The sequence below is a fragment of the Equus caballus genome, chromosome 15 (genome assembly GCF_041296265.1).
Source record: "Equus caballus isolate H_3958 breed thoroughbred chromosome 15, TB-T2T, whole genome shotgun sequence".
Lineage (NCBI taxonomy): Eukaryota > Metazoa > Chordata > Mammalia > Perissodactyla > Equidae > Equus > Equus caballus.
In genome coordinates, this window is record NC_091698.1 from 25686767 (window position 1) to 25703305 (window position 16539).

Consider the following 16539-nt stretch of genomic DNA (forward strand, 5'->3'; position numbering starts at 1 on the left):
TTTAAAAAATCACTCTTCATCCCAATCAGGAACATCTCAACTACAATGAGAAAGGACAATCAAGAGACACCAACACTGAGATAAATCAGATAGTACAGCTATCTGACAAAGATTTTAAATCAGCCATCATATAAACGTTTCAATAAACAATTTTGAGCATGCTTGAACCAAAAAAATAGAAAATCTCAGCAAAGAAATAAAAGGTATAAAGAAGAACCAGATGTAAATTTTAGAAGCAACCAAGATATTCTTCAGTAGGTGAATGGATAAGCAAACTGTGGTACATCCATACAATGGAATATTATTCATTGATAAAAAGAAATGCACTGTCAAGCCACAAAAAGACTTGAAAGAACCTTGAAAGCATTTTTTCTAGGTGAAAAAAGCCAATCTGAAAAGGTTACATACTCTCTGATTCCAAGTATATGACCTCCTGGAAAAGACAAAACATAGAGACATTAGAAAGTTCACAGGTTGCAAGGGATTTGGAGGGAGGCGTGAATGGAGCACAGGGAATTTTTAGGGCAGTGAAAGATTCTGTATGATACAGTAATGATGGATACATGTCATTATACATTTGTCAAAGCTCTAGAATCTACAATCCAAAGAGTGGACTCTAATGTAAACTATGGACTTCAGTTAGTACTAATACATCAATATTGGTTCATTAGTTGTAACAAATGTACCACATTAATATAAGATGTAAATAACAGGGGGAACTGTGTGGGGGAGGCAGGGTATGTATACTTCCTGATTGATTTTTCTGTAAACCTAAAACTGCTCTAAAAAAACAAAGTCTATTGAAAAAATGCATGGGAGAAAATATTTCCAAATCATATATCTGATAAGGGATTAATATCCAGAATATGTAAAGAACTCCTACATCTCAACAACAACAAAACAAAACAACTCAATTCAAAAATGGGCAAAGGATTCGAATAGATGTTTCTCCAAAGAAGATATATAAATAGCCAGTAAGCACATGAAAAGATACTCAGCATTATCAACTGTTAAGGAAATACAAATCAAAACCACAATGAGATATATCACTTCACACCCGTTAGGATACCTGTTATCCAAAAAACAAATAACAAGTGTTGGTGAGGATGTGGAAAAACTGGAGTGCTTGTGCATTGCTAGTGGGAATGTAAAATGGTGCAGCCGTGGTGGAAAAAAGTTTGGCAGTTCATCAAAAAGTTAAGTATAGAATTACCATGTGATCCAGCTTTTCCAACCCTAGGTATATTCCCAAAAGATTAAAAGCAAGGACTGAAATAGATGCTTGTGCACCAGTGTTCATAGCAGCATTATTCATAATAGCCAAAAGGTGAAAACAACCCAGATGTCCATCAACAGATGAATGTATAGACAAAATGTGGTATGTACATGCAGTGGAATATTATTCAGGCTTAAAAAAGAATGAAGGAGAAGATCCAAGATGGCGCCGTGAGTAGTCCTCTTTGTCTCTCCCCCTTCGAGTCTACAATTATTTGGACACTTATCGCTTGACAAAGGATATCCAGACAGCATCTCAGGACGTCTGAGATACCCACGCGACTATGCATCGGAAGGCGGATGGACTTTCCTCCGGGAGGATGTGGAAATAGGTGAAAACTCTCCGACCCCGACCGAGCAGCCTAGTACCCGCAAGCGGCTTTCTTCCAACAGACGCCCCCAGAGGATCTACACACATCTAGGGCAGGAGCGAGCACACAACAGAGGAGCGACGGTGGAAACAGGTGACCAGAACCCTACCTAAACCCCCCGCAATTACTCCTAAACGCAGAGGGAAACTTTGGAGTTGCACACCTGAGCCTATGGGGAGAGTCTCTCCCCGCCACTGGCGGGGAGACCCCGCCTGGTGTTCGCGGCGCCTGGAGCGTCCCTGAGAGAGTCGCTGAGGGTACGGAGGTCTCCCAGCTGCCGTTGCCCGCCCCGTGGGAGTAGGGATTGCCGGAGATCTCGGAGAGGACTGGGGCTGGGGGAAGTTTCAAAGGCCGGCTCTGCGACCCGGAGGGGAAGCTCCGGAGTTCCGCCTGGGCAGCAGACAAAACTCTCTGTCTGCCATTAGCAGAGGGGCCATGCCCAGCATTCACAGCTCCGGGAGAGGCCCAGAGAGAATCCCAGAGGGCGGGGCGACCCCCAGCTGCCGTTGCCCGCCCAGTGGGACTAGGGATTGCCGGAGATCTCGGAGAGGACTGGGGCTGGGGGAAGTTTCAAAGGCCGGCTCTGCGACCCGGAGGGGAAGCGCTGGAGTTCCGCCCGGGCAGCAGACAAAACACTCTGTCTGCCATTAGCAGAGGTGCCACGCCCAGCATTCACGGCTCCGGGAAAATCCCGGAGAGAATCCCAGAGGGCGGGGCGACCCCCAGCTGCCGTTGCCCGCCCCGTGGGAGTAGGGATTGCCGGAGATCTCAGAGAGGACTGGGGCTGGGGGAAGTTCCATAGGCCCGCTCTGCGCCCCGGAGGGGACGTTACAGAATTCTGCCCGGGCAGCAGACAAAACTCTCTGTCTTCCATTAGCAAAGGGACCACGCCCAGCACTCAACTCCGGGAAAGCCCCGGAGAGAATCCCAGAGGGCGGGGCGACCCCCAGCTGCCGTTGCCCGCCCCGTGGGACTAGGGAGTGCCGGAGATCTCGGAGAGGGCTGGGGCTGGGGGAAGTTTTAAAGGCTGGCTCTGCGACCCGGAGGGGAAGCTCCAGAGTTCCGCCCAGGCAGCAGACAAAACTCTCTGTCTGCCATTAGCAGAGGGGCCACTCCCAGCATTCACGGCTCCGGGAGAGTCCCAGAGAGAATCCCAGAGGGCGGGGCAACCCCCAGCTGCCATTGCCCACCCCTGGGACTAGGGATAGCTGGAGATCTTGGAGAGGACTGGGGCTGGGGGGAGTTCCAGAGACCCAGCTCCGTAGCCTAGGGGGAAACCCTACAGGCTCACAGCAGCCTTAGGGAAAGCCTCTGCACAGCACCAGTAGAAGGCACCCAGCCGCCAGCCACAAGGCTGGAAGACCCCAGGGCAAAAGCAGCATAGCTAGGTGAACTAACCACAGACTGTAGAAGATGCCAATAGCTCTCCTGTGACCCATAGAGGACAAGTGAGATTTTGTGGGTGCCGACAGCAACGGAGCGACAAATATAAGTGATCCCACCCCTGGCCGCTGGAAAAGCCCATAACACCGTTGCAGACCCCAAGGAGGGAGCACATCTAGGTGGGCCACAACAGTAGGCACCAGCAGCCTGAAGCCCCCCCTGTGACGGCCCCCACGGCAGAGGAGGGAATCCAAAGGACCACTGTGGCTACGAGGAGGGGCCCAGACCCAGTTAGCAACTGTGGACAGGGTTCCTGGTTGGTGCAGTATAAACAGCTGCTCCCCCACCGCAGCAGCTGAAACAAGTGAAAGGAGCAACTAAACTCTATCTCCATGCGGAGGCACAAATCAACAACATCAAGCAATATGAAAAAATACATTAAATCTCCAGAACAGAAAGAAAATAACAAATACACAGAAAACAATCCCAAAGAAAATGAGATCTATAACCTAAATGATGATGACTTCAAAACAGCCATCATTAAAATACTCAATGAGTTAAGAGAGAATTCTGACCGACAGCTCAACGAGTTCAGGAGCTATGTCACAAAAGAGGTTGATACGATAAAGAAGAACCAAACAGAAATATTGGAAATGAAGAACACAATAGAGGAGATTAAGAAAAATCTAGATGCTCTAAACAGTAGGGCCGATAATATGGAGGAAAGAATTAGCAATTTGGAAGATGGCAAGATAGAATTGCTGCAGGCAGAGGAGGAGAGAGAAGCAAGACTAAAAAGAAATGAAGAAACTCTCCGAGAATTATCAGACACAATTAGGAGATGCAACGTAAGGATTATAGGTATACCAGAGGGAGAAGAGAAGGAGAAAGGGGCAGAAAGCCTATTCAAAGAAATAATGGCTGAGAACTTCCCAAATCTGGTGAGAGAGATGGATCTTCAGGTGACAGAAGCCAGTAGATCTCCAAACTTTATCAATGCAAGAAGACCAACTCCACGGCATATAGTAGTGAAGCTAGCAAAAGTCAATGACAAGGAGAAAATACTAAGGACAGCCAGGCAAAAGAAACTAACCTACAAAGGAACCCCCATCAGGCTATCAGCAGATTTCTCAGCAGAAACTTTACAGGCTAGAAGAGAGTGGAATGATATATTCAAAAATCTGAAGGACAAAAATCTACAGCCGAGAATTCTCTACCCAGCGAAAATATCCTTCAAATACGATGGAGAAATAAAAACTTTCCCAGATAAACAAAAATTAAGGGAGTTCATTGCCACAAAACCTCCTCTACAGGAAATCCTCAGGAAAACCCTCATTCCTGAAAAATCCAAAAAAGGAAAGGGGCTACAAAACCAAGAGCAGAGGAGATAAGTAGACGGACAACAACAGAGAGTAGCAGCTCTACATCAGAACAGATTAAACCATGGGACGAGAAACAAAGGAAATTGAAGAAAACCAGAAAACAAGACACAAAATGGTAGTGGTAGGCCCCCACATCTCAATAATCACTCTAAATGTAAATGGATTGAACTCCTCAATCAAAAGACACAGAGTGGCAGGATGGATCAAAGAACAAGATCCAACAATATGCTGCCTCCAGGAAACACTCCTCAGCCCCAAAGACAAACACAGGCTCAGAGTGAAGGGATGGAGAACAATACTCCAAGCTAATAATGAACAAAAGAAAGCAGGTGTCGCTATACTAATATCAGACAAGGTAGATTTCAAAGCAAAACAGATAAAGAAAGATAAAGAGGGACAGTATATAATGATAAAAGGGACTCTCCACCAAGAAGACATAACACTTATAAATATATACGCACCCAACACAGGAGCACCAAAATTTGTAAAGCAACTCTTAATAGAACTAAAAGAAGACATCAACAACAATACAATAATAGTAGGGGACCTCAACACACCATTAACACCAATGGACAGAACATCCAGACAGAAAATCAACAAGGAAATAATAGAATTAAATGAAAAATTAGACCAGATGCACTTAATAGATATATATAGGACACTTCATCCAAAAACAGCAGGTTACACATTCTTCTCAAGTGCACATGGAACATTCTCAAGGATTGACCATATTTTGGGAAACAAAGCAAACATCAATAAATACAAGAGAGTTGAAATAATATCAAGCATCTTTTCTGATCATAATGCTATTAAACTAGAAATCAACTACAAGAAAAAAGCAGAGAAAGGTGCAAAAATGTGGAGACTAAACAACACGCTTCTCAACAAACAATGGATCATTGAAGAAATTAAAGAAGAAATCAAATATTATCTGGAGACCAATGAAAATGAGAACACGACATACCAAATCATTTGGGATGCAGCAAAAGCAGTCCTAAGAGGGAAATTCATCGCAATACAGGCTCACCTCACTAAACAAGAAAAAGCTCACATAAGCAACCTCAAACGACACCTAACAGAACTAGAAAAAGAAGAACAAACAAAGCCCAGAGTCAGTAGAAGGAGGGAAATAATAAAAATAAGAGCAGAAATAAACGATATTGAAACAAAAAAGACAATAGAAAGGATCAATGAAACAAAGAGTTGGTTCTTCGAAAGAATTAACAAAATTGACAAACCCCTAGCCAGACTCACCAAGAAAAGAAGAGAGAAATCGCAAATTGATAAAATTAGGAATGACAGAGGAGAAATCACAACAGATACCAATGAAATACAAGAGATCATAAGAGAATACTATGAAAAACTGTATGCCAACAAATTGAACAACCTGGAAGAAATGGACAAATTCCTAGACTCCTACAATCTCCCCAAACTGAATCAGGAAGAAATGGAGAATCTGAATAGGCCAATCACAAGTAAGGAAATAGAAACGGTAATGAAAAACCTCCCCAAAAATAAGAGTCCAGGACCAGACGGCTTCTCTGGAGAATTCTACCAAACATTCAAAGAAGACTTAATACCTATTCTCCTCAAACTGTTCCAGAAAATTGAGAAAGATGGAGAACTCCCTAACACATTCTATGAAGCCAACATCACTCTGATCCCCAAACCTGACAAGGACAACACAAAGAAGGAGAACTACAGGCCGATATCACTGATGAACATAGATGCAAAAATCCTCAACAAAATTCTGGCAAACCGAATACAGCAATACATCAAAAAGATTATACACCATGATCAAGTGGGATTTATACCAGGGACACAGGGATGGTTCAACATCCGCAAGTCAATCAACGTGATACACTACATCAACAAAATGAAAAACAAAAACCGCATGATCATCTCAATAGATGCAGAGAAAGCATTCGGCAAGATCCAACACCCATTTATGATAAAAACCCTCAATAAAATGGGTATAGAAGGAAAGTACCTCAACATAATAAAGACCATATATGATAGACCCACAGCCAACATCATACTCAATGGACAAAAACTGAAAGCCATCCCTCTGAGGACAGGAACAAGACAAGGGTGCCCACTTTCACCACTCCTATTCAACATAGTACTGGAGGTGCTGGCCAGAGCAATTCAGCAGGAAAAAGAAATAAAAGGAATCCAAATAGGTAACGAAGAAGTAAAACTCTCGCTGTTTGCAGCCGACATGATCTTATATATAGAAAACCCCAAAGAATCCATAGAAAAACTATTAGAAATAATCAACAACTACAGCAAAGTAGCAGGGTATAAAATTAACGTGCATAAATCAGTAGCATTTCTATACACTAACAATGAACTAACAGAAAAGGAACTCAAGAACTCAATCCCATTCACAATCGCAACGAAAAGAATAAAATACCTTGGGATAAACGTAACCAAGGAAGTGAAGGATCTATACAATGAAAACTACAAGACTTTCTTGAAAGAAATTGACGATGACATAAAGAGATGGAAAGACATTCCTTACACATGGATTGGAAGAATAAACATAGTTAAAATGTCCATACTACCTAAAGCAATATACAGATTCAATGCTATCCCAATCAGAATCCCAAGAACATTCTTCACAGAAATTGAACAAACAATCCTAAAATTCATATGGGGCAACAAAAGACCGCGAATTGCTAAAGCAATCCTGAGCAAAAACAAAGCCGGCGGAATCACAATCCCCGATTTCAAAACATACTACAAAGCTACAGTGATCAAAACAGCATGGTACTGGTACAAAAACAGGTCCACAGATCAATGGAACAAAATTGAAAGCCCAGAGATAAAACCACACATCTATGGACAGCTCATCTTCGACAAAGGAGCAGAGGGCCTACAATGGAGAAAAGAAAGTCTCTTCAACAAATGGTGCTGGGAAAACTGGACAGCCACATGCAAAAGATTGAAAAGTGACCATTCTTTTTCACCACACACCAAAATAAACTCAAAATGGATCAAAGACCTAAAGATCAGGCCTGAGACAATAAGTCTTTTGGAAGAGAATATAGGCAGTACACTCTTTGACATCAGTTTCAAAAGAATCTTTTTGGACACTATAACTCCTCAGTTGAGGGAAACAATAGAAAGAATAAACCTATGGGACTTCCTCAGACTAAAGAGCTTCTTCAAGGCAAGGGAAAACAGGATTGAAGCAAGAAAACAGCCCACTAATTGGGAAAAAATATTTACATGCCACTTATCCGACAAAGGGTTAATCTCCATAATATAGAAAGAACTCACACTGATTAGCAACAAAAAAACAAACAACCCGATCAAAAAATGGGCAGAGGACATGAACAGACATTTCTCAAAAGAAGATATGAATATGGCCAATAGACACATGTAAAGATGTTCATCATCGCTAATCATCAGGGAAATGCAAATCAAAACTACACTAAGATATCACCTTACACCCGTTAGATTGGCAAAACATCCAAAACCAAGAGTGACAAATGTTGGAGAGGATGTGGAGAAAAAGGAACCCTCATACACTGTTGGTGGGAATGCAAACTGGTACAGCCACTATGGAAAACAGTATGGAGATTTCTCAAAAAGTTAAAAATAGAAATACCCTATGACCCAGCCATCCCATTACTGGGTATCTATCCTAAGAACCTGATATCAGAAATCTCAAGAGTCCGTTGCACCCCTATGTTCATCACAGCATTATTTACAATAGCCAAGACGTGGAACCAGCCTACATGCCCAGAAACTGATGATTGGATAAAGAAGATGTGGTATATATACACAATGGAATACTACTCAGCCATAAAAAAAGACAAAATTGGCCCATTCACAACAACGTGGATGGACCTCGAGGGTATTATGTTAAGCGAAATAAGCCAGTCAGAGAAAGACGAACTCTATATGACTCCACTCATAGGTGGAAGTTAGTATATTGATAAGGAGATCTGATCGGTGGTTACCAGGGAAAAGGGGGGGTGGGGGGAGGGCACAAAGGGGGAAGTGGTGTACCCACAACATGACTAACAAAAATGTGCAACTGAAATCTCACAAGGTTGTAATCTATCATAACATTAAAAAAAAAAAAAAAAAAGAATGAAATTCTGATACAAGGCTACAACATGGGTGAGCCTTGAAAACATTATGGCAAGTGAAATAAACCAGGCACAGAAGTACAAATGTATGATTCCACTTATATGAGGTACGTAGAATAGGCAAATTCATAGAGATTTATTTAATGGGGACAGAGTTTCTGTTTGGGATGATTAAAAAGTTCTGGAAATGGATATGGGATGATTGTGCAACATTGTGAATGTATTTAATACCACCAAACTGTACACTTAAAAGTGATTAGAATGGTAAGTTTTATGATACGTATATTTTACCACAATAAAAAAAATTAAGAAAATACAGTAACTGAAATAAACTCAATGTTCTCGAACAACAGAATGGAGAGGAGAGAGGAATGAATCAGTGAACATGAGAATAGAAAAGTAGAAATTACCTAATTTGAACAACAGAGAGAAAATTGATTGAAAAAATGTGAACAGAGGCTCAGGGACAGGTGAGACTATGACAAAACATCTAACATTTGGATCATTGGAGTCCCAGAAGGAGAGCTAAGAGAAGGTGGGGCTGAAAAAGTATTCAAAGAAGTAATAGCTAAATATTCCTCAAATTTGTCAAAAGTCATAAGACAGATTAAAGGTGAGTGAACACCTACCAGGAGTCTCCCAAAGAAATCCACACAACAATATTTCATATTCAAACTTGTGAAAACTAAAGACAAAAAAAAAAAAAAAGATCCTGAAAGAAACCAGAGAAACAATTTATTACCTATAGGTGACCACCAGTTCATATGACAGCAGATCTGAAAACTTGGAGGTCAGAAGGAAGTGACACATTTTTCAAGTGCTAGAAGAAGAGACCTCTCAACCCAGTATTCTGTATCCAATGAAAGTATCCTTCAGAAATGAAGGGGAATCAAGACATTCTCAGATGAAGAAAACTAAGAAACTAAGAGAACTGGTTGCCAGTGGAGCTACCCTAAAAGAATAGCTAAAGGAATATCTAACTAATGATGAAAGAGAGAATCTTGGAAGAATAGGAAGGAAGGAAGAATAACACGTGGAGCAAAAATAGGAGTAAATGCAATAGAATTTCCTCTTTAGGGGTGGGGGATTCTAAATTATGTTTGTCAAATGTAGTTCTCAATGCAGGGAGAGGCAACATTTAAGACAATTATTTTATTAATAGAGGAGGGTAAAGGGACCTAAAGGGAGGTAAGGTTTCTTCACTTTGCTTGAACTGGTAAAATGTAGGCTGTGATAAGTTGTGAATATATAATATAACACCTAGAGCAACCACTGAAAAGCTATGCCAAGAGATATACTCAAAACACTATAGGTACATTAAAGTGGATTTCTAAAAAATCTCAACTAACCCACAGGAAGGCAGGAAAAACAACAGAAAACAAAAAAAAGTCACACTTGAATCTTAACATGAAAGTAATTACATTAAATATATATAGTCTAAATACATCAATTAAAAGACAGAAACTGGCAGAGTGGATTTAAAAAACCTAGCTTTAAGTTGTCTACAAGAAATACACTTCAAATATAGCAATTTGGCTATGTTGAAAGGTTGAAAGGCATACAGACCTGAAAGGAAGAAATAAAACTGTCCCTGTTTGCAGATGACATGATCTTCTACCTAGAAAATCTCATAAAATCTACAATACAGAAACTAGAAATAATAAATGAGTTCAGCAACTTCAGAATACAAGGCAAACATATTGTGTTTATGTATCTTAGCAATTAACATGTGAAAATCAAAATTAAAAGTGCAGTACAATTTACAATTACTTAAATAGAAAGTGGAATTCTCAGATGTAAATCTAACAAAATAAGTATGAACTTGTATTCTGAAAATTACAAAAGGCTAATTAAGGAAATCAAAGACGATCTAAACAAATGGAGAGACATATCATGTTCATGGATTGGGAGCCTCAACATAGTAAAGATGTCAATTCTCTCCAATCGATATACAGGTTTAATGCTATTCCAAGCAAAAACAATTTTAAAAAAGAGTAATAAAGTGGAAAGAGTCATTCTCCTTGATTTCAAAACATAATATATAGCTACAGTAATCAAGACTGTATGGTATTGGTAAGATCAATGATGCAGAATAGAGAATCCAGAAATCGCCTTACTTAAGTACAACCAAATGATTTTTGACAGAGGTGCAAATGCAGTCTGATGGAGTTGAAAAACAGTCTTTTCAATCAATGGTGCTGGAGCATTTGGATATCTTTTAGGGAAAAAAGTGAGCCTAGACCTAAACCTCACACCATATACAAAAATTAACACAAAATGGATCATAGATTTAAATGTAAAATGTCTGAAACTTTTAGAGGTAGCGTAGGGGAAAATCTTCAAGACCTTGGGCTTGGTGAAGCGTTCTTAGACATCACACCAAAAGTATGATTCATAAAAGAAAAAGTTGATAATTTGGACTTCATCAAAATTTAAGTCTTTCACTCTATGAAAGACCCTATTAATGGGATGAAAAGACAAGCTATAAACCATGTTTCTGCCATAGGAATAATGTTTAGAACATGAAGAACTCTCAAAATTCAACAGTAAAAAACAATCTAATTGGAAAATGAGCAAAAGACATTAAGAGCTATTTCACAGAAGGCTATATGGTTGACAAGCTCATAAAAAGGTGTTCATTCTTTCTAAACATCAGGAAAATGCAAATTAAGGCCATGATGAAATAACAACGCACACCTATAAGAACAGCTAAAATCAAAAGTAATGACAATACCAAATGCTGGCAACGATGAGAAATTGGATCACTCATGCATTCCTGGTGGGATTGGGAAATGGTACAGCAACTCTGAAAAGTAGTGTAGTTCTTATAAAACTAAACATATATTACCATACAACCCAGCAGTTGCGCTCCTGGGCATTTATTCCAGGGAAATGAAAACTTGTATCCACTCAAAAACATGAATGTGTTTTCATAGCAGCTTTATTTGTTATAGCCAAAAACTGAAAACAACTAAAATTTCTTTTAATTGGTGAATGAGTAAACAAATTGTGGTAATCCATACCATGGAATATTACTCAGCAATAAAAAGGAATTAACTATTTTTTTCTGCTTTTTTCTCCCCAAATCCCCCCAGTACATAGTTGTATATTTTAGTTGTGGGTCCTTCTAGTTGTGGCATATGGAACGCCACCTCAACGTGGCCTGACAAGCGGTGCCATGTCCGTGCTCAGGATCCGAACTGGTGAAACCCAGTCCGCCAAAGCGGAGTGTGTGAACCCAATCACTCGGCCACGGGGACGGCCCCAGAATGAGCTATTGATCCACGTGTCAACTTGGACAGATTTCAAGGGCATTGTGCTGAGTGAAAAAGCCAATGTCAAAACATCACATACTGTGATGTTTATCACTTTTTTTTTTTAAAGATTTTATTTTTTCCTTTTTCTCCCCAAAGCCCCCCGGTACGTAGTTGTATGTTCTTAGTTGTGGGTCCTTCTAGTTGTGGCATGTGGGACACCACCTCAGCGTTGCTCGACGAGCAGTGCCATGTCCGTGCCCAGGATTCGAACCAACGAAACACTGGGCCGCCTGCAGCAGAGCGTGCGAACTTAACCACTCGGCCACAGGGCCGGCCCCCATCACATGATTTTTTAATATAACATTATTTTTTTTTGAGGAAGATTATCCCTGAGCTAACTACTGCCACGCCTCCTCTTTTTGCTGAGGAAGACTGGCCCTGAGCTAACGTCCATGCCCATCTTCCTCTCCTTTATACGTGGGAGGCCTACCACAGCATGGCTTTTTGCCATGTGGTTCCATGTCTGCACCCGGGATCTGAACTGGCAAACCCCGGGCCGCCGAGACGCAAAACGTGTCAACTTAACCGCTGCGTCACCGGGCCAGCCCCCTATATAACATTCTTGAAATGACAAAATTATACAGATTAATGATTGCTAAGAGTTAAAGATGGGGAGGGAGAGGATATGACTATAAAGTGCTAAAAGGAGGGCAATCTTTGTGGTGATAGAATCATTTTGTATCTTGTTGAGGTGATAGTTAGCAATCTACATGTGATAAAATGGAATAGAACAGTGTGCACACATTGTGCCAATGTCTATTCTCAGGGTTTGATATTCTACTATATTTATGATGCAGCTATTGGGGGAAACTGAGTTAAGGTCACATAAGCCTTATCTGTACTACGTTTGCAACTTCCTGTGACTCTTTAGTTATTTCAAAATAAAAAGTTTTTTTTTTTTTAAAAAAAAAGCTTTTTGATTACCTATTATCTGTCAGAAATTTTACTTGAACTTTTCTAACTACAATCCTGCAAATTATGGGTATTCTCTCCATTTAACATATGAGACTCAAGAGGCTTCCATTTATTTTTTCTGAAGTCAAATGCATCTCTTAGGATCAAGAAAATGTAGTAAATTGCCAAGATTAAGTAATTGGTAAAGAACTGCAACAGGATTTGAACCTGTCTACCGAAGCCCACGTTCTTTCTACTACTAAACTGCATCTTCTAAAGTAATTGTGTAATTGAGTAAAAGTAGGGCTTGATGTCAGAGTATCTGTTTTTATTTTATTTGTTTTATTTATTCCATTTAACAATAATTTGAGCATTATATGCTAGATCGTATAATAAATGATACAGAAATGAGAGGTATGTTGATACAGAAACTAGAGACACAGTCTCTTAAGTTACTTAGAATTTAGTGGAAGAGATAGGGAAGTAAACAAATGATTATAATGCATCTTATAAAATACTAAGATAAATGTACATAAGATTTATATATAAATATACAAGTTAAATCTATACAAGATTTGTATATAAATTTATATAAGAGGCTTTATGGGAGCACAGAGAGGAGAAGCATTTAAGCTGTCCTGGTGCAGTGAAAGGTTGTCAAACATTTATAGTGTGTTCTTGTTGCTCAGAAATGTGGCACTGTAGAAGCTGTGAACAAAGACAAAAAGACATAGATGGATGAGGTTTATGTTTGGTTATCCCACATCCTATAGTTAAAAAAAAATACGAGTAATGAAATCTTAGATACTAAGATTAGGGAAAAATAAAGAAACTTAGTGAAAGCATGGGATGAGACTAGCAAACAGACAGGAAATCTTTGTGCAGAGTTTCTGTGCTAGTTGCTAGAGGTGGGCTGCAGATTGGCTTTAAAATTCCTGGAGACAAAGGCAAAAAGGACATTTTAGTTAAATACGTCACAGTCAACAGAGTAAGAATAAACCAGGTATCCAAAAGAAGTATATGTTTTCCTGAAATTGATTCCTGAGCAAAGTTTTCCCTGAGGATTCTTGTAAAGAGGGTTCTGTGACATAGTATATAACATTTTCAATAACTTCCCTAGTAGAGGTTTTAAAATGAGTTTCATGAGATTGTTTCTTATAGTGTTTCTGGAGCTTAGGTATATATTGGGGATGGTGGAAAGTTAGGCTGGACAGGTCAGTAGGGCTTGGATCTCAAATGGCATCTTCTCATCTTATTCTCAGTGTGATGGAGCGCCATATGGTTACAGGAGTTATCTCAAATTTTCATTTTCAAAAAATTTTTAGCTGTATATGGGAGAAGGCCAAAAGAGAAGAGAGTAGGAGGTATTGCTAAAATTCAGGCCAGTTGTAGTAAAAGACTCAACTAAGGAAATATGTACATTTACAGTTTCCCTTTTTGTTTTTTTTTAAACTCTTCAAAGTTTCTCTTGTTTTCTGGATTTGATAATTTATACTTTTTACCTCTAAATCTCAAAAGTTAGCATGCCTTAGAAAATGCCAAAGGAACAGTTGGATTTAAAATAATGGCTTTTGTTGTGCTTCTTGGCTTCTATTTTTTGAGTATAATAAATGTCATTGCAGCCTATTTAGCTAAATAATTCATGACTTTTAGGATATTTCCTTATATAGTGACAAATTATAGATAAAGTTTGTATTTTAAAGAAAACTTTATGGATTTTGGTGGTTTGGAAAGAGCCATCTCTATAATTATTTGAAAAGAGTAAGGTCAGAGCAAGAATACACTTAGAACTAAGAATAACGTTAGATGAGGGATTTAGCAATTTTAGATGTTCCGTAAGACCGAGACTTTTTTTTCTTCTTTTTACATCTTCCACATCAAGGCAACACAGTGCCTTGAGTACAGTAGGTGCTCAATAAATGTTTGTTACATACACAATGAAAGAAAAATGCTATGGAAAAGGACCTTTGTGCCACCATTTTATCTCATAGGTATTTCTGTTACAGCACTTAACATGTTGTATTTGTATTTTCTCAAGTAAACAAATTCTCTGAGGGTAGGTACCTAAGTTATCTTTGTATCTTTGGAATTTCACATAGTTCCTGACATAATCATTGTTCAATGGATCTAATATATTTTTTTTCCTTTAAAGGCATTTGGATACCTTCGTGATAGAAAAGGCCCTTTTCTTCACCTGTTGATGGTTTGATAGTGGGCTGGGAAGGAAAGCTGTGGTCCTCCACATTAGTCAGCAAATACTTGATTGATTTGGTATTTAGCTTAGTCAAGTAAGTTATTGATATGTTCAAAAGGACCTTTCTAAAGAGTTAACATATTTTGGTAACAATATTTAGAAATTTAATCCTGAAGAACGCTTAATTGATGGTATTAATTATTAAAATTAAATAATTTCAAGACTGGTTCTTTTTACAGATGTAAAAATTTTGCCATTTTTCTAATAGTTTGGTTAAAATCAATAATAATTTTTTATTAAACTGTAAATTGTCTTGAAAGATGTAGCTATAAACCTTTAAATTTTCATTTAATATATTTTTTCAGATGGGTAATATATGGTACAAAATTAAAAAAATAAAAAAAGATATGTAGTTAAGTCTTCTTGCCAGGGAAGCAAACTTCCCTTCCTGATTCCACTCACCTAGTTGTTCTCAGAGGGAAGCTAAGTAAATGTTTTAACGTGGTTATTTTCTTTTATAACAGATTGAAGATCTCAAACAGACAAATCATGGCTTGGAAGAATATGTTAGGAAACTCTTGGATAGTAAGGAGGTGGTAAGCAGTCAAGTAGACGATTTAACCAGCCACAATGAGCATCTTTGTAAAGAATTGATTAAAATTGACCAACTAGCAGAGCAACTAGAAGAAGAGAAAAATTTTGTGGTGGATACCGCCAACAAGGAACTTGAAGAAGCAAAGGTACTAGATTTACCACTGATCAGGATTTTAATTCTGCTTTAAACATCATGTAATTATAAAATGCAGTGGAAAAGTGATATTCTAATTTATATCATTTGAAAACTTTTTAGATATTATATTTTAAATGTCTATTTTAAGGATTAAATTATATTGTATCTCACATTGTGTTTTTTCTAAAAATTTTTGCTCAAAAAATTTCCTAAGAAATACGGAGTCATGGTAAAAACTGCAAGTAACAGGGATGTTCTGTATAGAGAACATTTCTCTTCCTCCCTGATCCTTCTCTACTCTGCAGAGATAGCTACCACAAATAGCTATATACATATATTTCCATCCTTTCTTTCTGTATGTTTTCACACAATTTATTTCACACTTTACAAAAAAGGTCTTTTTAAACCAAAGTTATTTTCTGTGAAATTTGTCAATCTTTACTGACTTCCGAGTTTTGATCCTTTTTCTTTGAAGTTCTCTCCCTTTTTAAAATTTGAATAGACTTTATTTCTTAGCGCAGTTTTAGGTTCACAGCAAAATTAAGCAGAAGGTACAGAGATTTCCCATATATCTCCTGCCTCAACACATGCATAGCCACCCCATTATCAACATTCCTCAGCAAAGTGGTACATTTGTTAAAATTGATGACCCTACATTGACACATCATTATCACTCAGAGTTCATAGTTTACATTAGGGTTCACACTTGTGTTTTACATTCTACAGATTTGGACAAATGTATCCACCATTATGGTATCTACCACGTATTGTCACTGTCCTAAAAATCCTCTGTATTCTGCCTAGTTTTGATTCTTGTTTAAGAAGGCCTTCTTACCGCAAGACCTACAAAAATATTTTCTACAGTTTTGCTACTTTTTAAAATTTTTTTA

General features: G+C 38.8%; 1 protein-coding gene across 31 annotated transcripts in view; it reads left to right on the forward strand.

Moving 5' to 3' along the window:
- Nucleotides 1–16539, forward strand: part of TSGA10 (testis specific 10) — a 121916-nt gene that overhangs the window by 10270 nt on the left and 95107 nt on the right. For 17 of the 31 annotated variants that reach the window (XR_011425904.1, XM_070235028.1, XM_070235044.1 and 14 more), the window contains one exon: nucleotides 15444–15659. Coding sequence is in view for 4 of the 31 variants with exons in the window: in XM_023618571.2 (XP_023474339.1) it covers nucleotides 15444–15659 (216 nt within the window). In the remaining 27 variants the exon portion in view is untranslated. Of the gene's footprint in view, nucleotides 1–14877; nucleotides 15014–15443; nucleotides 15660–16539 lie in introns of all 31 variants that reach the window. The other 14 variants (XM_023618577.2, XM_070235045.1, XM_070235039.1 and 11 more) reach the window with 1 other exon arrangement.